Source organism: Penicillium verhagenii (assembly GCF_028828195.1).
Source record: "Penicillium verhagenii strain IBT 33310 chromosome Unknown utg000010l_segment0_segment0, whole genome shotgun sequence".
Taxonomy (NCBI): Eukaryota; Fungi; Ascomycota; class Eurotiomycetes; order Eurotiales; family Aspergillaceae; genus Penicillium; species Penicillium verhagenii.
This window is the reverse complement of record NW_026643174.1, coordinates 1,376,908-1,395,570: the sequence shown is the minus strand read 5'-3', so window position 1 is coordinate 1,395,570 and position 18,663 is coordinate 1,376,908. Positions and strand designations below refer to the sequence as shown.

The 18,663-nt window shown below is 48.0% G+C and overlaps 7 protein-coding genes across 7 annotated transcripts; 3 read left to right on the top strand and 4 right to left on the bottom strand.

Moving 5' to 3' along the window:
- Nucleotides 1–1,273: 1,273 nt before the first annotated feature.
- akr1 (putative aldehyde reductase (AKR1)) lies at nt 1,274–2,895 on the top strand (the record flags this gene model as incomplete). The annotated part of the gene is made up of 9 exons (XM_057169774.1): nt 1,274–1,320; nt 1,386–1,473; nt 1,601–1,747; nt 1,808–1,900; nt 1,957–2,086; nt 2,169–2,233; nt 2,291–2,535; nt 2,596–2,759; nt 2,822–2,895. The coding sequence occupies 9 exons, from the start codon at nt 1,274–1,276 to the stop codon at nt 2,893–2,895; spliced, it is 1,053 nt and encodes a 350-aa protein (XP_057017165.1).
- A 311-nt stretch (nt 2,896–3,206) lies between these two features.
- Nucleotides 3,207–5,064, bottom strand: N7466_010384 (sugar porter family MFS transporter; the record flags this gene model as incomplete). The annotated part of the gene is made up of 2 exons (XM_057169773.1): nt 3,207–4,687; nt 4,758–5,064. 2 exons carry the CDS (start codon nt 5,062–5,064, stop codon nt 3,207–3,209), a joined length of 1,788 nt encoding a protein of 595 aa, XP_057017164.1.
- A 1,097-nt stretch (nt 5,065–6,161) lies between these two features.
- Nucleotides 6,162–7,223, bottom strand: N7466_010383 (SDR family oxidoreductase; the record flags this gene model as incomplete). Its single annotated transcript, XM_057169772.1, has 5 exons — nt 6,162–6,194; nt 6,253–6,361; nt 6,428–6,483; nt 6,534–6,843; nt 6,919–7,223. The coding sequence occupies 5 exons, from the start codon at nt 7,221–7,223 to the stop codon at nt 6,162–6,164; spliced, it is 813 nt and encodes a 270-aa protein (XP_057017163.1).
- A 765-nt stretch (nt 7,224–7,988) lies between these two features.
- Nucleotides 7,989–9,419, bottom strand: N7466_010382 (uncharacterized protein; the record flags this gene model as incomplete). The annotated part of the gene is made up of 1 exon (XM_057169771.1): nt 7,989–9,419. One exon carries the CDS (start codon nt 9,417–9,419, stop codon nt 7,989–7,991), a length of 1,431 nt encoding a protein of 476 aa, XP_057017162.1.
- A 220-nt stretch (nt 9,420–9,639) lies between these two features.
- On the top strand, nt 9,640–11,353 carry N7466_010381 (WD domain protein; the record flags this gene model as incomplete). The annotated part of the gene is made up of 3 exons (XM_057169770.1): nt 9,640–10,180; nt 10,260–11,070; nt 11,134–11,353. The coding sequence occupies 3 exons, from the start codon at nt 9,640–9,642 to the stop codon at nt 11,351–11,353; spliced, it is 1,572 nt and encodes a 523-aa protein (XP_057017161.1).
- Nucleotides 11,354–11,982: 629 nt separating this feature from the next.
- N7466_010380 (RMD1 family protein) lies at nt 11,983–14,353 on the bottom strand (the record flags this gene model as incomplete). The annotated part of the gene is made up of 4 exons (XM_057169769.1): nt 11,983–12,242; nt 12,302–12,487; nt 12,543–14,226; nt 14,300–14,353. The coding sequence occupies 4 exons, from the start codon at nt 14,351–14,353 to the stop codon at nt 11,983–11,985; spliced, it is 2,184 nt and encodes a 727-aa protein (XP_057017160.1).
- Nucleotides 14,354–16,210: 1,857 nt separating this feature from the next.
- N7466_010379 (MFS transporter) lies at nt 16,211–18,342 on the top strand (the record flags this gene model as incomplete). Its single annotated transcript, XM_057169768.1, has 7 exons — nt 16,211–16,265; nt 16,332–16,519; nt 16,611–16,649; nt 16,721–17,095; nt 17,146–17,521; nt 17,581–17,628; nt 17,684–18,342. 7 exons carry the CDS (start codon nt 16,211–16,213, stop codon nt 18,340–18,342), a joined length of 1,740 nt encoding a protein of 579 aa, XP_057017159.1.
- Nucleotides 18,343–18,663: the final 321 nt, after the last annotated feature.

The following is an 18,663-nucleotide window of genomic DNA, read 5'->3' as shown; positions in this document are numbered from 1 at the left end:
ATACATCTCAAGTGCTCGAAAACTGCGAAGACGCATTGCGTCAACTCTTCAATGTTTGGAGTTGCGCATATTCCAAGTTAGGCGATCATTGATTCATACTATACTACTACTACCTATGTACTGTGCCTGCCAATTTTCAGTACAGGTAGAGTACTACATGCATGCATATGTGTAAGTGTTTGCCCGGTTCAAATGTTGCTGTCGTTTGGACGGGGAAGCATGAATATACATATCATCAAAGACCCGCCGTTGTTGCGCAAGATTCCGAGTCATCGACGAATGACGATCCTAATTATATCAAAAAAACTCGAAAAGTAGGTATCGCCCAATCGCGACATTCGATTCAATAAGAGTTCAATTTTACGGGGGAGGTTTGCAGTGGGTGTTTGTGGTGCGAAGAAAAGAGCTCTCTCTCTCTCTCTCTCTCTGTCTCTCTGTCTCTCTTGGTCTCCAAAGCGATGGAATATCATGTGATGGAAAGTGAAAAGGGCTCAAGCATTTATGATTTATCATTTAAACATGAATTGCTTTCCCCACTTCCAGTGTTTACAAAGCTCCAAGCTTGCCCACATCAAGGCGGACTGAGGGGAAGAAAGGCGATGGTGTCACCAACGAGGGTCCTGTCGTGAGCCGATCGGTACACAGCAACCGTAAAATACCCCGGAGACGATGCGAGGTGTCGGAGCGATCGAGCCGATGGGGCCGGTGTTAGTCCGAGGGGTACAACGTATGAGCATATGAGATCACTTACCAGCTATCTTGGAATTGATTGGAGGAATAAAAGAATGGACATGCACCATACCATCCCAGATTGGGTGCCCGACAACAGGAATTTTGGCCAGGTTGAATATTGAATAGGTGGACATGATTCAAAAGGAAGCGTGTTAAGGTGAATTCCAACATTGATGCAATGCACTAGAAACTCTCCGGTTGAACCATACCCAGGCAATCATCGATTAATACCTAGTAGTAGGTACAGCCCTGGTGCTGCATACCACAAAAGCTTTAGAATCAACTCCCATTCTGCATCTAGTTCAATGGAGAAGTTCTGAAAACTTGCCGATCTTCCCCCTCTCGGTGGGGTCTGGTCCGGACTCCAAGGGAGGGGCAGAGTGGGCATTGGGCAAGAGGGGCAAAAGCGTGGGATGGCCGGGGACCGGGGTATGTACTTGTTGTCTATTAAACCCCGTGGGCTCCTTTCTGTTTTGTTAATCTCTTCTCAATTCCACTCCAATTTTCGATTGTCTCAAATTTTGCCTAAATTATATTCAAAATGTCTCTCGGCAAGAAGGTCACTCTTAACACCGGCGCTCAGATTCCGTATGGATACAATCATTGGCAAAATATGTGAAAAAAAAAACAACAACAACTAACATTTTTCACAGCCAGTTGGGATTTGGCACCTGGCAATCTGCCCCCGGCCAAGTTGGTGAGGCCGTCTATGAGGCCCTCAAGGCTGGTTACCGCCACCTGGTATGAGTTTTCTCCCCCCCCCCCCCCCCCCCCCCACACGTAATCTTGAAAGAGAACAAGAAAATACGAGTGCAATTGATCATAATTCTAACGCACTTCTCTGCCATAGGATTTGGCCACTATGTAGGATGCATTCCCTTCCTCAATTGCAATGTCGGAGAATGAACTGACCGTCCCCTTCTTGCTTAGCTACCAGAACCAGCGTGAGGTTGCCGCCGGTATCAAGCGCGCCTACCAGGATATCCCCGGTCTGAAGCGCGAGGACCTCTTCATTGTTAGTGTTTGTGGTATCTTTTTATAACGTCTGCCTTGCTAATATCTCTTATCTCCATAGACCTCCAAGCTGTGGAACAGCCAGCACCGCCCCGAGGTCGTTGAGGCTTCCCTGGACGGCTGCCTTGCTGAGTTGGAGCTGGATTACCTTGATGTAGGTCAAAAAATTCAAGGATAGATATACATGGGACTTTGGGCTGACCTAATAAGCTCTACCTCGTTCACTGGCCCGTTGCTTTCCAGAAGGGTAACAGTTACTTCCCTCTTGTCGCTGGCAGCACCGTAGAAGGTGGCGATGTTGTCATTGACGATGGTGTGTCCATTGTTGACACTTGGAAGGGTAAGTCCAATGAAAGAGAAAAAAAGGAAAGCAAAGTTTACACTCGCGAGCTTGATGAACTAACTCGGGCTTTCTTTTATAGCCATGACCAAGCTCCCCAAGAGCAAGGCTCGGGCCGTCGGTGTTTCCAACCATACCATTCCTCACGTTCGTCAACTTTCCCAGCTCTGCTCAGCCCGCGATCTATACTGATGTTTTGAATAGCTCGAGGCTATTATTAACGGTACTGGCGTTGTGCCTGCCGCCAATCAGATCGAGCGTCACCCAGTCTTGCAAAGCCCCGATCTTATCGAGTACTGCCAGAAGAAGGGTATTCACGTTACTGCTTACTCCGCCTTCGGTAACAACATGCTTAACATTCCCCTCTTGATCACCCGCCCAGAGGTGAAGGAGGTCGCTGAGTCTGTTGCCAAGCGCACCGGTACCGCCGTCACTGGTGCTCACGTTATGTACGTCCCTTTCGATGCATGATCATTGTGCTTATAGCTAACCCTTCTGTTTTTTCAAAGCCTTGCCTGGTCCCAGGTTGGAGGCCACAGCGTCATTCCCAAGTCCATTACCCCCTCGCGTATTCAGGACAACTTCAAGGAGGTCGAGCTCACTGCTGAGGAGGTCGCCAAGGTCAACGTTCTGGGCAATGATCGCAAACGCTACAACACCCCTTACACTGCTAGTATGTGCCCCACCCTAAGCTCACATATAAATGAGGCCTTTCATCCGCTAACTTCTTTCCAGACAAGCCTCGCTGGAACGTCAACCTATTCGGCGAGCCCGAGGAGCAGCCTGCTGATCACAAGGTGATCCTTTAAGGACTTTGTTCAAGACAATGAAAATGAAAATATGAGAAATATATGCACGCACACATGGAATAGGGATTCTGATAGAAACAGGACATAGAATCAAATCGGATACCCATATATATGCCTAGGCACTTTTTCCTATTCATACTGTATGTAATTACATCAACAGTACCTACATGTATACATCAATATTAGGTATCAAACTTGAAATATAAAGCTTGCACATGTGGACTTTGAATTTCGTTTGAATGGATATGGACCTCACAACTCTGGAAGTCTGACCCCGAGGACCTCAGGAGAAGTACTCAAGTTGAATGTAGTCAAGCCCGGCCTGCGGTTGACTCAAAGTGCCTGGTGCCATTTTTATCTTGGTCAGACATGGCGGTGTTTGCGGACGCAGTCTCATCCTGATAAATTCCAAACCCAGGAGCCTCTGCGGTAGTATTCTCCATTGTCCCCGCATCCTTCCATCCTTGCTCAGCATCAAGATCGACACCATCAAAAAGCTCATTGATCTCCTCCAGAGTCTTTCCAGCAGTCTCCTTGAGACAGAAATAGGTGAAGGCCAAAATGAGGATATCCAGCAGACCAAATAGGAGGAAGGTTGCCCAACCAATCCCTGCCATGATGTAGGGAGTGGAGAAGCTCCAAATAAAATTAAACAGCCATTGTGAGCCAACGCCAAATGCCACACCCGGTTCGCGGATCCGGGTGGGGAAAATCTCGCTGGTGCATGGCCAGGGTAGAGGACCCCAGCTGAAGTTGTAAGCAATGATATCGAGATATATCAAAGCAACCGTGCCAATGCCCGCGGATGACATCACTCCGCCTTGCGGTGGATAACTCTTGACAACGGCAGCAGTAGCCAGCATACACACAGCCATGAAGGCTGCTCCGCCAGCCAACACTGGTCGACGTCCGAAGCGGTCGGACATGAATATCACAAAAATCAAACAGGCAAGTACCTTGACCGCACCGAAGATGCCGGTCAGTAGGAGATTCTTGTCACCAGGACCAACTACAAGAGAGAAAATTTGGGGGCCGAAGTAGGCAAGTGCGGTCGAGCCGGTCGACTGCTGCGCCAGAAAGAGTCCACCACCGATCAAGAGTCGGTGCAAATTAGGCGTTTCTAGCAGTTCGCGTGGGTGGAAGCCAGCCGTAACATGGCGTTCCTCTTCAAGGCCACGCTGCATGTCCTCGAATTCCTCTCGCACTGCGGCATGATCACCAGCACGGATCCACACAAGACTTTGCCATGCCTCTGCAGTCTTTTCATGTGCTAAGAGCCAGCGCACGCTCTCGTGGAGAGTGAACATGCCCAGGCCCATCATAGCACCTGGAACAAGCTGCAAACCTATCGGCAGCTGCCACTGTTTGGCACTGGACGGCATTTTCTCTACGCCATAGTCAATCCAGTAAGATACCAAGATGCCAATTGTATAAGTCAATTGGTAGCAGCTACCAAGTTGACCACGAATCTCCTTGGGGCTCATCTCGGACAAGTAAATTGGAATGACGGTAGCAGACGCGCCAACCCCAAGACCGCAGATGACGCGTCCAACGTAGAATGCTGCTAGAGAGTGGGTGTCGATGACCTCCAAGATCACACCAACACAGAATATCACGGAACTGATCATCATAGCAATCCGCCTGCCCCATCGGTTGGTCACTGGCCACACTATAAAGCAGCCAGCCAATGCACCAGCTTGCTGAATACCAACCGCAACGGCACTGATCCGGGTCTTTTGATCGGCAGTGAATTCGAACGATTGTTGAAACGAGTCAAAAGTAAGGACACCGCCTGGGGGAGGTTAGACAAAGGGGAAGTAGAAGACACAAAATTGCACCCCTGGCGATATCCAAGTACACACCAATGACCCCAGAATCATATCCGAACAATGCTCCACCACAGCATAGGACTGCGGCAAGCCAATAAGTCCGCCAGCGGGCTCTGGATGACCGCATTGCCTCAATAGATGGATCCTGTGTCTCAAACTCCAGCTCAGGGGACTGCTGATCAGAAGCCTGGGGTAGCTGTGAATAGGAACTTGAAGAAGTATTCAGATTCCACCAGTTTGCCAGTCCATCCCACCAGACGGAGAAGACAGAATCAGGAGAAGGGGAGGCGGGTCGAGGTGGAGATGTTGATATAGAGCTAGGGATGACATGGTCGGACATGATTGCGAAACCAGAAAAGAACGATGTGGGCAAGGACTTTCCCAAAGGAGTGAATAGAAAGTTAGTTCAATGGTTTTGGGCAGCGTATAAAGTTTAGGGGTTGCTTCGCTGCATATGTGATAAATTATAATGTTGACTCTCTATAGGAGACTTGGAGTGCTCGGCTGAGTCGGCTCCACCTCCGGATTCGCTGATTTGCGGGTCTGAATTGGGCGGTGAAATGCTTGATTTGGGGGAAATTGTGGAAATTGTGGAATTACTCAGGATGAGAACGTCATGGACTGCCGAGAGCCGATGTCGATGATAAAAGGCAGTCTTTTTGATGTAACTATCAGTGGAATTAGCTTGTTTCCCCCCCCCCCCCCCCCTTCTTTTTTGTCCTTACATGTCGAATGAATGCATGAAGTGCTATTAGAAAATGGAGTGTGAAAAAAAAAGTTTCCACGGACTGTAACAATACCCAACGCATCGTTACCGGGAGTTTGTCCAATTGTTGTGTGGTTGGAAAGTGGAACTCTCTAGCAAAACTTTCCCCCGCATGTAATTTTACCCCCGCGTACACCATGCTGATTTGTACTAGTAGTCACCGATACCAATTTCAACCCCGATATAACCAACTTGTCTGTAGGAAGCAAGGCTAAAAAGCCAGTGCTGGTTAGACTGTCAAGTTGAGGGCGGAAACCAAGCTACCTGAATTTTGGACAGAATGATATGATTCTAAAACTCACAAAGATCTTCCAATCCATGTTACCTATTAGCACTAGGTACCGGTTGCCAATCTTCAAGACATGAATTCATTCTGAGGGCCGGCCCCAAACTAGTCCTAGCCACCTACATAACATTGAATAGACCATGTGGGTGTAGGTCCGGATATGTATGCGTGACGGGCTTTATGGAAAGAGTCCTCGGGATAATTCCTCGGGCTCAACTGGTAATTTCAAATGTTGAATGAATTGAGGCCTGAGCAACTACCATATTCTGCTTCTTATGGGTCTTATTCCAATCCTCGATTCATGGTTCGTATCAACCAGTTACTTATGTACTAGCATGATCTAACGTTTTGATGTCCTTCCTGCCTTTCAATGACCATGGAGGGATTATGACTTACGGTGCATGGCACCAGCACCCGCCTAATTTAATCAGCTTCAAGATACATGTAGTCAGGAAAGGTAAACGGGTCCAACTTACCTGATGGCTAGGGTAAATTAGTGTATCGGCAATTACGACATTCTCTCGTCGGCCAGCAGCAAAGACCACAACCTCCGCAATATCATCGCCAGTCAATGGCTCAACGCCCCTGCAGTTTGTTAGTGAGTTACTTGCCCATAGTGATGCATGTAGCACTATGTGATCCAAAACTTACTGGTACACAGCATCGGCCTTGGACTTATCTCCGTAGAACCGAACAACGGAGAATTCCTATCCCCACGTCAGGAAATTGCAAAGAAGGTTCTAGCGCAGATACATACCGTCTCAACCTGACCCGGGTCAATCTCAATGACGCGGATTCTAGTCGCAATGAGCTCCCTCCGAAGCGAGTCTGTGAAGGATCGAACCGCAGCCTTGGTAGCACAGTAAATACCGCCACCAGGGTAGGGTTCACGGCCAGCAATACTGCCAATGTTGATAATATCGCCACGGCCACCCTCCGATCGGCTCTTGAAGATTGGAAGGATTGCCTGGGTCATGTGGATCAGACCGGTGACATTGGTGTTAAACATCACATTGATGTCTTCGGTCGCGATGTTGGGCGCCTGAGCAACACCCTTGACAAGTCCACTTTTGTGGCATTCTATGTTAGTGTCTTCTTCAACTTGATCTCCTTTAAGGTGGGGAGTATGGATGATGACTCACGCATTGTTAACAAGGACGTCGATATCCTTGAACTCGTCTGGCAGTGATGGCACAAAGTTTTTGATTTCGTCCGGGTTGCTGACATCCAGCTTCACGGCAAGCACCTGTACACCATCACCCACTTCCGCATTAATCTCCGCAGCAACTTCCTTCAAGGCATCGATGCGACGCGCTGTCAGGATCAGCTTTAGGTTCTTCGGCGAAGTGCGCGCAAACTCCTTCGCAGTGCTCTTTCCGATGCCAGACGATGCACCGGTCACTAGAACAGTCTTGCCCTCCAGGCGCTTTGCCATCGCGGAAGCCATACTGCGTCGAATGGATATTGGATTAGTTGCTTGAGCGAACCGGTTGAAGCTTGTTGACGGCCAAGGTTCGGAGAGCGGAGTCGAGAATGTGGATAATAGCTGAATTGATCGGACACTAGTTCTGAGACGGTTCATAGAGAAACAAAACAACTCCAATCGCAAAAAGAAAAAGAAAATAAAAACGAATTGTACAGAAAGGAAAAGAAACAACGGGAGATAACGTGCGGGGACACGATCTGGCGTCATACCGGGTTATGTAATCGGCGGAATATTCGGCCTGAATGCCGATTTCAGTCCGACAACCATTTGAAGATTGAGCTCAGGGACATGCACATGTGGATGGAGCACTCAACTGAGTGAACATTGAACCCGGTGGCTAGAGAGTGCAGACCCTATAAGTATTGTATTGGCCTTTCTTTACTTATGTGTAGTATAGAGTCCGGACGGTCTGGGCCATGCATTTGAACATTGATTGAATGGATATGATTGATGGTAGGCATGGGCCATTCTTCCAGTCAATTACATCAATGTTGATAGAGGCTTTTCAGTCTTCCAATCAATAACCAACTACAAATCTATGAGGAAAGGTTCCAGTAGAACCTTCGAGGAACAAACAACCTTGGAACCTTCAATGTTGAAATGGCATCGATGTTGATCAGGGTTTGATTATCAATTGTATTAGTTTCCCATGTATATATATGGATTATGTTGATATCTACAAGAAGAGGGTCAATATTACATAAGCTACCGATTTTAAGGGCTTGATCACATCCTCGGGACAGGGATGGCAGTGCGACGCCGCTGACGCCTCCGGGAGTCGATCGTTTCGATCCAACCACCAGATCCTGCAAGTTCCTGAAAGGCCCTCTTATTTGGCGGGGCATCCCAAAAATATTCTCCCCCGGCCCTCTTGCGCGATTTCATGTCTAGGTCGTGTTGACGGACGATGTCTCGTAGAAGCTTGCGTACGCGGCCACTTGGATCAAGCCCCGCGTTGTCCATATCGCGTAGGAATGATACCACCGCGGGAAGATCGTTGCACCTGTGCCAGTAAAAGGCCATTAATTCATCGCAAAGAGTCTCGGAAGTCCCCAGGAAGGCGGATGAGCGGCCTTGGGCCTTGGCCGCAGTTCGAAATTGGCTAATCAAATGAGATTCCGGGAAATGGGTGGTGAGGATTCGAAACGCAAGAAGAAGAAGTTTTGGGTAGAGCTTCGCAACTACAGGTCCAGGTGGAACCGTGGGCGGGATGTTCAATGGACCAGGTGAAGGCGACGTGGGAGGGATATCAGCCACTGTGCTGAAAGAACCGTTCTCGGTGGTATTTTCAGCAGAGGCCGCCTTAGGACCTCCTATATGACTTATCATGGTGAAGATTCTTTGCCTACACACAGCCCAAAGACCCGAATCACCTTTGCCATCCTCCACAGCTTGGAAAAGCTCGGATTCAATCCTCTTCGACTCTCGCTCAACAATGATATTGATTGCCTCGCTCATGGTGATAACGGTATCTATATCGGTGCTTGCGCTGTGGTTTTCAAGATCGAGGTCACTCAGGCGAACCTCCTCCACTTCAGAGAATGCTTCGTCCCGCACATCCAGTTCGCGAACAAGATCTTGCTCCCGCGTGTCGGTTGGCATGCTGTCTTTGATCTTCTTGGTAGTTTGGATTTGCTTCGACCCAACCTTGTTGTCCTCCAGAATTGATTCAAAAACACTCATGATGGCTGTGAGATCATCCGGATTTGGTATTGTATCCGGGTCAGAGCCCTCAAGCGGTGCGCTCTGGTGGCTCTGGGCATATTTCAATCTGGTCATGAGGCCCCCGAAAGCCTCCCGTTCGTTCCTGGTGATGGTCCTTAACTTCGGTTTGGGAGGCGATTGCTTATTCTTTTTAGCCTTCATCTCAGGGACAGAAGCACCTCGATGGCGCAAAAAGCTGGTGCGCCGTTGTGTAAGATCCTGGGATGATGGTTTCGTGGTATCATTTAGGTCCTGCTGGCTTAGGGCTTCTGAATATCCATGACCTTCTCTTTCACTACCCGACCCATTATGTTGTATAGAATAGTATCGGTGGGTTCGGGGAGGCACTGAGGATAGGCGAGATATATGCGACAGGGTCTGAGTCTGGTACAGGAATGCGGCGGATGATGTCTTTTCTGAGAGGAAGTATATTCGTGAAAGATTAATTGCCATCGGATAAGAGTTAACGGCTAAGTGCTGAGGTATGACTGGGATTGTCTCTTTTTTTGATTGTTCACAAAAAAATTGAAGTTCAATGCTTGATAGGTTTTCCCCTAAAACGGTCACCTGACCTCGCGTTTCATGTCGCGTTTTGTATCCGCGTATCGTATTGTACCTGCGTCACTACGTCTCTTCACAATCACGGCCGGTCTTCTTCTTTTTTTTTTTCAGAATGGGGATTAATACACCGAATGAATTGTCGGAAATCGAACGACAGCGACAAGCCAATATCGCCGAACAGAAAGCTCTTCTCAAAGATCTACAGCTCACACAGCCGGCGGGGAAATTTGCAAGCCCGGGAACATCAAGCCGGAATGGAAACGCTAAAAATAAGAAGCGACCTGCACCCAAGCGTGTAAAGGAGGAGGACTCCCCTGCTCCACGACGACAATCATCACGTCTCCAGGGACTAGCTGCTGATAGCGAAGTTGCCAAGCGCAAAGCCGAAGAGCAATACGAGGCAGCCAAAGAAGTTGAGCGTGCGAAGAAGGTTAGGCGGACTGATTCATTTACGCAAAATGACATGTTTATTGCTGGCCAAAAGCTCAGTGGTGAAAGCCTGATTGGAATCGATGTAGTCAACAAGGGCGTTGCGGAGCCATACTTGCGCACATTCGGGGACGAGGACATCGAGAAGACGACGGATAAGGAACTCAAGGCCATTCGTGAGGAAATGAATGGACTGAAGCTGTGGGACAAATGGGATCCACAAAGTATGTTCAATCCCCTGCTATCAATCACCTCAAAGTCTTCTAGCAACTTTAGCTTACACGTGCGATGCGGTATGTGCAGGGATCAAAATCACTCCCGAGCGTGTGTATACCATGACATTCCACCCTTCCGAATCAAAACCTTTAGTGTTTGCTGGTGATAAGATGGGACATCTTGGTATTCTCGATGCCTCACAAGAAAAACCCGAGGCGAAGCAAGAAGACGATGAAGACGAAGACGAAGATGATCCCGACCCTGTTCTCACCACACTCAAGATCCACACTCGCACGATCTGCTCGATGACGATTCACCCATCAAAGCCAACATCGTTATACACGGCTAGCTACGACAGCTCTATTCGCGAATTAGATCTGGAAAAAACCGTGTCAGTTGAGAAATACGGACCAGAGTCTACCAACATCGACGAGGCGATTTCAGGCATTGATATGGCATCCGAGGATTCCAACGTTCTTTATTGGACTACACTCAACGGTGGCTTTTCTCGCTATGATGTGCGCGCTCCCAAAAAGACAGTGTCATCCTGGCAGTTGTCCGAAAAAAAGATTGGTGGATTCACATTGTGCCCATCATCTTCGCATCTCTTTGCCACCGCCAGTTTGGATCGCTTCATGCGATTGTGGGATCTGCGGAACCTATCTTCCCATGAGCCAGAGCCCGTGGCCGAGCATGAGAGCCGCCTTTCTGTGTCACACGCTGCCTTCAATGCTGCTGGTCAAATCGCCACATCCTCCTATGATGACACTCTCAAGATCTATGACATGGGCCCCAAGGGTATCTCTTCATGGGCAAAAGGGCACACAGTATCTGCCGACAAATTTCGACCAGATACTGTCGTGCGGCATAATTGTCAAACTGGACGTTGGGTTACAATGTGCGCGTTCACTTCCCCTTTTCTCTCATTTGCACATGTTTACTAACCTAACTTTCTGTTTAGTCTTCGTCCCCAATGGCAAGTAAACCCACAATCACGTATTCAAAAGTTCTGCATTGGAAACATGAACCGATTCGTTGATGTTTACAGTTCCAACGGTGATCAACTTGCTCAGCTAGGCGGCGATGGCATCACGGCTGTGCCTGCAGTGGCGGTTTTCCACCGCAGCAAGAATTGGGTTGCTGGCGGTACTGCCAGTGGCAAGCTGTGCCTATGGATGTAGATTCATACTTTGATCTGAACGCGTCGCTTTCATTCATTGGAATCTTGGCGTTGCCTTGACCAAGCCTTACACACCAAGGTTGTTCTTTAGTTCGGCGAGTCCACAGTTGGATTTCCCTATCGATTAGTTACTATGTACCCCTGGTGCTCTGGCGCTTCCACTCTTTTATCCGGTTTTGATTTTGAAATAGCACCTAGGAGGGGGGGGGCATCTTTCAATCAATTAACATTCACTACTACAAACCTGCGAAACACACATGCCATATACCTAGTAGTAGGTAGTAGCAAACCTCTCAAACTTTCCAACTCGCACGAAATGCTGAAAGCTTGAGGTCATGAAAACTTCGAAATTTTTTTTTTGACATTGCATGTGAAAGAGTTGCATCGTCACCGGGACGGAATCAATTAAGGATGCAGTATGCATTACGAGGCTTGTGTCATAGGCTTCATATCAATTGCTACTTTTAGGTAGAGCGGGCTTCCCGAAATCGATGTATGGATGTGATATTAGGCTGGCGCATCAATTTCGATAGGATATGTAGTAAGAATGAAGTGTACATATATGTAGATTTGCCCAGAACCTCGGAAACGTCTTAGACTGGCCCTTTGGACAAAGTACGGTCGACTAAACTAGCCCCAAAATGAACCGACACCCAATTCCGACCCACCACCGGGTGCAATAGAAGGACAGATGCAACCAGGGGGAGAATTAGTGGAAGACCAACCCGAAGGTGGCGACGGAATGGAACGCCCCATGGCGCGAGCAAGTATAGTTGTGGGGCTTGAGACAGCACCCTCGCGGGCATGGAGAAGGCCAAAGCGAAGAAACGCCTCAGAGAGAGTCACAAGGATTGAAATGACAATAAGCACAATGATGATCCACGTTTGGTCTGTATCCAAATTAATAATTGGGAAACCCTAAAAACTGGGGAATTAAGAGACAACTTACGAGAAGTCCGGTTGTCAGCGATGGAGTCAGACAGAATCTCTGCAAGGTCCAGAAAGACTCGACAGCGTTCGTTAAGTACCTGGATTCGAGGCTTGATTTCAAGGTACTCTCGAACGGCAAGGTAAAGCGGATAAAGTGTAGGTTCGCTTTCCCAAAAGAAATTCGGAACGTCAAGCATGTTAGAGGCTGAGTAATCGAATGTTAGCGCTATTCTGCGGAAATAAGCATGAAAATGACATACAAAGGTTGACTTCAACACGGCTCTTGAAGAGACGGCCAAGAATTCGGAATACCTCTTCACGTTTCATACCCAATTTTCCGGTTGTGGCGAGACGACGAGGAACATCCTTCGCATCTGCCATTTGACGAGCCATGACCTCCTCAAAGAAACATAATTTAGTACTTTGAGCGATACCATGACTGATTGCAAGCTTGATCATATGGTCGCCACTGCGCAGAGTGATCATGTCATTATACACACGAGGGCGTGAGATCTCTGTCGAGTACTCAAAATGAAATTCTTCCGTCTCAAAATCCTCCTCATGCAACGGCATTGTGGTAAGTGGGATGGGCGTGCCGGTCGCTGATGAGGTTGCAAATGCCAGATCTGCCAGCAGATCTTTTTCCTGTCGCTCAGTGAAGTTCCAGAACACAACGACTCCGTAGCCAAAGACAAACATCTCTGCCACGTTGTAAAGAGTCCGCGCCGGCGCGGGAGATCTCGATGACGAAGGCGTTCCTGCAGTCGATGATGGAAGGTCTCGCAACAGGGAGTGACTATCGCCAGAACTGTGCCGACGACGAGGCGGAGGGATCTCGGAAGTTTGTTGATCTTGCTCCGACTCTAGCCCATGGGAGTTCTGGAATGTATTTGAGTGCACGGCCGATTCATCGTTGTTTTCCTGGATGCGACTCTCCTCTTCCGAGATGTGGGTCAAGAATCTTTCCTGGCTTTCATCCCGCGAGCTTTGGTGCGAGCTTTGATCGTCCGAATCACGAGGAGAGGCCTCTCGATAATGTTCATCCTCTGGACGGTTATGGCCTCTAACTGAGTGCTCTTCAATCTCGCCGATGTAATCGTCGTGATGATCACGAAGCTCATTTCGTTCGATCTCCTCGTCCAAAAGAGACTTGCCCCCAGGAAATTTCACAACGGGACTGCTGCGCAAACGATATCCTTCATGACCAGGGAGAAGTGGAAGGTGGTAGGCGGTGTAGAGACAGTCGTCGTATAGCTTAGTCCGAGCCCCATGCCACTCTTTTACGAATGACGCCAAGGATCCCATTTTGTAGGACTGTGCGGTACAGTAAGCGGTCACACGGGCTAGCTTCTCTGCGCGGCGAGCTTTGGGTAGTCGCTCGGCATAGCTCTTCGCCTTTTCGGGTGCAATGCGTCGCTTTCGGAGTAAATCCTCCTCGGCCCGTAAAGGTGCAAGGTCATTATCGACGCCAAAATCACCACCCAGTCGCTTTTGCGTCAGTAGCTGCCTTCTGACCAGCTCCGGGTCCAGCTGTTTCGCCTTGGCCAAGCGATCCACAAGTTCTTCGTCCACAAGATCGGCATCGTCTTGAGCGTCATCGTCCTCATCTTCGGCGGTATCTTCCTCCCCAACACCACCCGTGTCCGGCAAAAGAACGAGCTTCTCACTGACCTTGGTGGTTCGTGGGGGTAGACGTGGTTGGGCCGCCAGGCGGCCAATGGTGCCACCTGAATTCGTCAGACCTCCTGAGGATCCGCTAGCATTTCCCATTAACCCGCCCGATGGCAGTCGGCGTGGTCGCGAGATGGGAGGCGGCTGCCGTTGCTGCATTGAAGGTACATCGGAAGCATATTGAAGCACATTATCGACTGTGATGAAACGGGTGGCGGGAGATCGGCGTCGTCGAGGTGTCGAAGCTGACTGCTGGTCGCGAGAATCCGTGACCTAAAGATAATTGGTTAGCTCAGAGTTGGCTGCAGGCCGGGGAATAATTGCTTATTTTTTTCAAGGGTCGTACCAAGACAGTCGGACTCCGCTGGCTTGTACCCCGTCCACGGGCAGGAGGGGTCATGGTCGAGTAACTATATGGTACCCAGGTGATTGATGGAACCACGATAAGATCTCGCTGTGGTGAAATGCGAAGATGGAGATTCAACTTTCCCAGCTTTCCCCCGTTACGCTAAGCCGCATATGGGTTAGCGTGGATATTGATCTGACGTAATGTTCATTTGTGCCTTAAAAGCTCGGCATCCACTTGATCTATGTTCACTAACTAGTACTAGTAATATAGTAGTAGTACACAGTACATAGTAGTTCTGTAACTAGTAACATTGATTAATATTCGACTTCCATGTTCTTTGTGAGTGAATCAACTAGCCACAACATACGAATTGGTTCGTTGCTATCAGTGTTGAATCCCACTTTCAAATTTCTTGACCTACGGCCTTCTGAGGTCTCAAGGTGGATATACAGTGCTACGAGTATATATACACAACATCAATTGCTGGCAACACAATTAACTGCATGTGGCACAGCATGGAAGAAGCACATATAAAAGTTCATCAATCGATGCACAGGTGGCTGCTGACCTTCCGGTGCTTAAACCTTGGAAGATTGAAATCGGTCAGATCTCCGACTTCAAATGTTGGTGCCCGATGTCGGGATTCATTCAGAAATGCAAGCGGAGAGACATGCCAGCGCTTCAACATTTGAATGTTCAAATGTTGCTTGGCACCAGTTGACAAATCCACGAACAAGGGATATCTACTATGTACCAGTACATTCTCTGCCCAATTGCACCTAATGTTTGAGGATCTTCAGACTAGCCCTGGAGCACTTGAGAGGGGGGGGGGGTGGAAACCTTGGAAATACTCCGGATATCTGCAACTTTGTCATCCAGGAACATGGGCGAGCCCTGAACATTGAAGGGTAGAATGTGGGGATCTTCGGATTCGGCTTCCTATTCCGACTCCACAAGTCCCGAGGTCAAAGCTAGATCAATCACATCCTCAATTAGTGGCAGGAATCCAATGTATTCCCCGCAGATGCCAAGCAAAACACTCAATGCCTGTCAAACTTTCACTACGGACCCGGTCCGGCACCGGTCTGTAAAGCCGAAGGGTACACATCTTGTTGAAGCATGTTTACATCCTCAGAACCTGACTTGCCTCATGAAATCTGGAAGTCATCTTGATTTCAGAATATTTGAAAGGTTACACCTTTGAAACTATTTTGCCAGAATGTATACAGTATCTGGTTAATTGTCCTTCATTTGACGTGGTTGATGACTTGAATGCTGGGCAACACGCATGCAGGTTCGATTTTTCCGATCCTAGAAGTGAATGGTTTTCTTCTTCTTCATCTTTTTTTCTCCCAATTAGCAAACGCTTTGATTGCGTAATTACTACATTCAATTCACATAGACTTGCTGAGAGCGTGATGTGAATCCACATGCAGACTTACCTTGGTGCTGGTGTAAATTTGGTTGCCACTGGGAAATGTGCCAAGTTCAATGCATTTGAAAGCCGTCTTAGCCGAAGCGCCGATTTGATGGCTGATCACCAACTACTCCTACCGCATTTGAATCGACTAAGCTTAAATTTTCTCATGATTTCTTTTCCATAACCGTACCGCACACAGACTCGTGTCGAATCTAGGGCGCAGATAATGTAAAAAGCATGGGTTACTGTGGATCCAACCCCACAACGATGGAGATGTTTTATTTGCCTCTTACCGAGTTAGTAGTAGGTACTCCAAATGAGTTAATTGGGACCCTGCCAAAGTGGAGCTGCGTTGAATTTGATAAGCCATCTTGGGATTTCTTATATGTAACCGTTCATCCCACCTGAGTCGATCTTCATTTAGTAGTAGGTACCTCATCATTATTTTCTGTCAATTTGAACTTCGAACTTGACTCACCTGATCAACCATGGCAGACCTTCTCCCCATGGAAGAGAACCTGCAAACAGCGCTCACAAGCACAGGTAAGTCTCTTCATCTTTCCCATTGACCTTGCCAGTCTCAATTCAAGCTTAAACTCTCGAGTACAGAGAACATGCATGTAGAATTATCTTCGGGTGAGTCGCTTGGGCCTTCAGATCAAGATTCCGAGGTTCTACACGAACCTATCCAAGAACGTTACGAAAACCCATCATACGCTCGTTTCCGACGCGTCGCTTCCAAGACTATCGTGTCTTTTGGACCCAATGACCCGGGCAACCCTGTAAACTGGAAAAATGTACGGCGAGAACCAAATGGCCCGCAATTCGGAATTTGCAAATACATACCTGGGCAAGAAATAGTATCGCTGATTCTAATGTGAACTATAGACTAGCAAGTTTTTGGTACTTGCAGCTGGTGTGGTGCAGGTGAGAGGCATTCGAAACCTGTCTTAGAGCTGGATAATCATATATTAACACTGTGGTGATTTAATATTCAGGTCATGAACAGCACGATTGCCTCGTCAATTTGTAGCAACGCAATACCCCAAATCGCAACAGAGTTCGACATCCAAAACGAGCAAGCTTTGGTTTTGCCAATCTCTATATTTCTGATAGGCTACATTCTAGGTCCTCTTCTTTGGGGACCTAGCTCTGAGTACTTTGGACGCAGGCGCCCTTTGCTTATCGCATACTGCGGCTTTATGATCTTCATGCTCGCATGCGCGCTGGCCAACTCATATCCATCCTTGTTGATCTTCCGCCTCTTAAATGGTATGATGGCATCGGCACCGATCGCCACAGTGGGTGGCTTATTTGCCGATGTGCATGATAATCCAACCAAGAGAGGCCGTCTCATGGCGTATTATATGGCGGTACGTGATTCCACCTTATTAAAGTTTACGAACGTCTAACCTCCAAACAGTGCACTACCTTCGGACCCATAGTAGGACCTTGGGTTTCAGGATTTGTCGCCGTCGTGAGTTGGCGATGGTGCTTTTGGATTGGCCTCATCTGCTCTGGTGCGTCCCTGCCTTTGATTATTATTATGCCGGAGACCTATGGACCAGTGGTTTTGAAGCAACGTGCAATCAAGCTAAGAAAGGACACGGGAGACCCAAACATACTGTCCCCACTGGAAGTGGAAAGCCGTGATCTTCGCCAAACGTTTCTGATTACAATATCACGACCATTTCGCATGATAATCCACGAATCAATCGTATCACTGACATCTCTTTATCTCGCCTTGGCCTATGCCATATTCTATCTCTATTTTCAGGCATATCCCATAATCTTCCAAGGTTAGCTTACCAATCAGCATATTATGCATGGAAATCCCCGAATGTTAATCCAAATACAGATATGTATGGGATGAGTGCTGGTGTTGCTGGTTTGATGTTTTTGCCTAGTAGGTTTGCCATTTGAAAATTATGTATTGAGAAGTTTCCTGACACTAAGATCAGTCGGCATAGGCGCTATACTTGCCTGCTTCGTCTTTCTCTGGTATGATGGATATCTTGCTCGAGCAAAAGCTCGCAAAGCTCCCTGGGCTGAAATTGAAGAATATCGTCGACTACCCCTGGCCTGCATCGGTGGCCCTTTATACGTGATATCGCTGTTCTGGGTAGGATGGACTTCTTCTACAAGTATCCCCTGGGTCGTCCCATTTCTTTCTGGAATTCCATTCGGAATGGGCTACCTTTTGATTTTCATGGCGATGCTGAATTATTTGACCGACGCCTACGAAACCCTATCAGCCAGTGCCCAGTCTGCTGCAAGCTGCACCCGCAGTATCTTGGGAGCAGTGCTGCCACTTGCGGCGAAACCCATGTTCGGCCGGCTCGGTATTCATTGGGCATGCAGCCTCATTGCATTTTTGGCCTTGGGGGTATCGATCATTCCGTTTACCTTCATTCGCTATGGCGACCGCATCAGAGCCAATAGCAAGTTCTGCCAGGAGCTAAAGCACATTAAAGAGGTTGAAAAGGTAGAACTTCAGCGAGAAGAAGACCAGGAAGGTGGAGATCATGATTTGGAGAAAGTTCCTACTGCAAATACGGGCCAGATCACACGTGTCGATACAGCTCGCAGTCATGCCGATGGAGCTTCCATCATTTGCTAAGCCAGTATGCAAGTTGAGTAAACTTCAAGATTGGCGTATGTATAAACTGACTTTGATCCTCCAGATTGGTTTGAATACTGAAAAGAGGGGTTTTTTTTTCTTTTTTGAATCGATTCCCCGGCGTCTATGAAATGACCTTGCATTTATTCTCCCATGTCGAAAATTATTTAGGACCGTTGAAGACCTGAATCTGTGAGAGCTGGCTATTCCGAAAAAGAAGCATTGAAATGCATTTGAAATTTATCTCCAGGATGCCTTTGGTTCGTTATGTCATCGACACATGCCTATGCCTTTAGATAGAGTTGAGGCAAGATACGTATG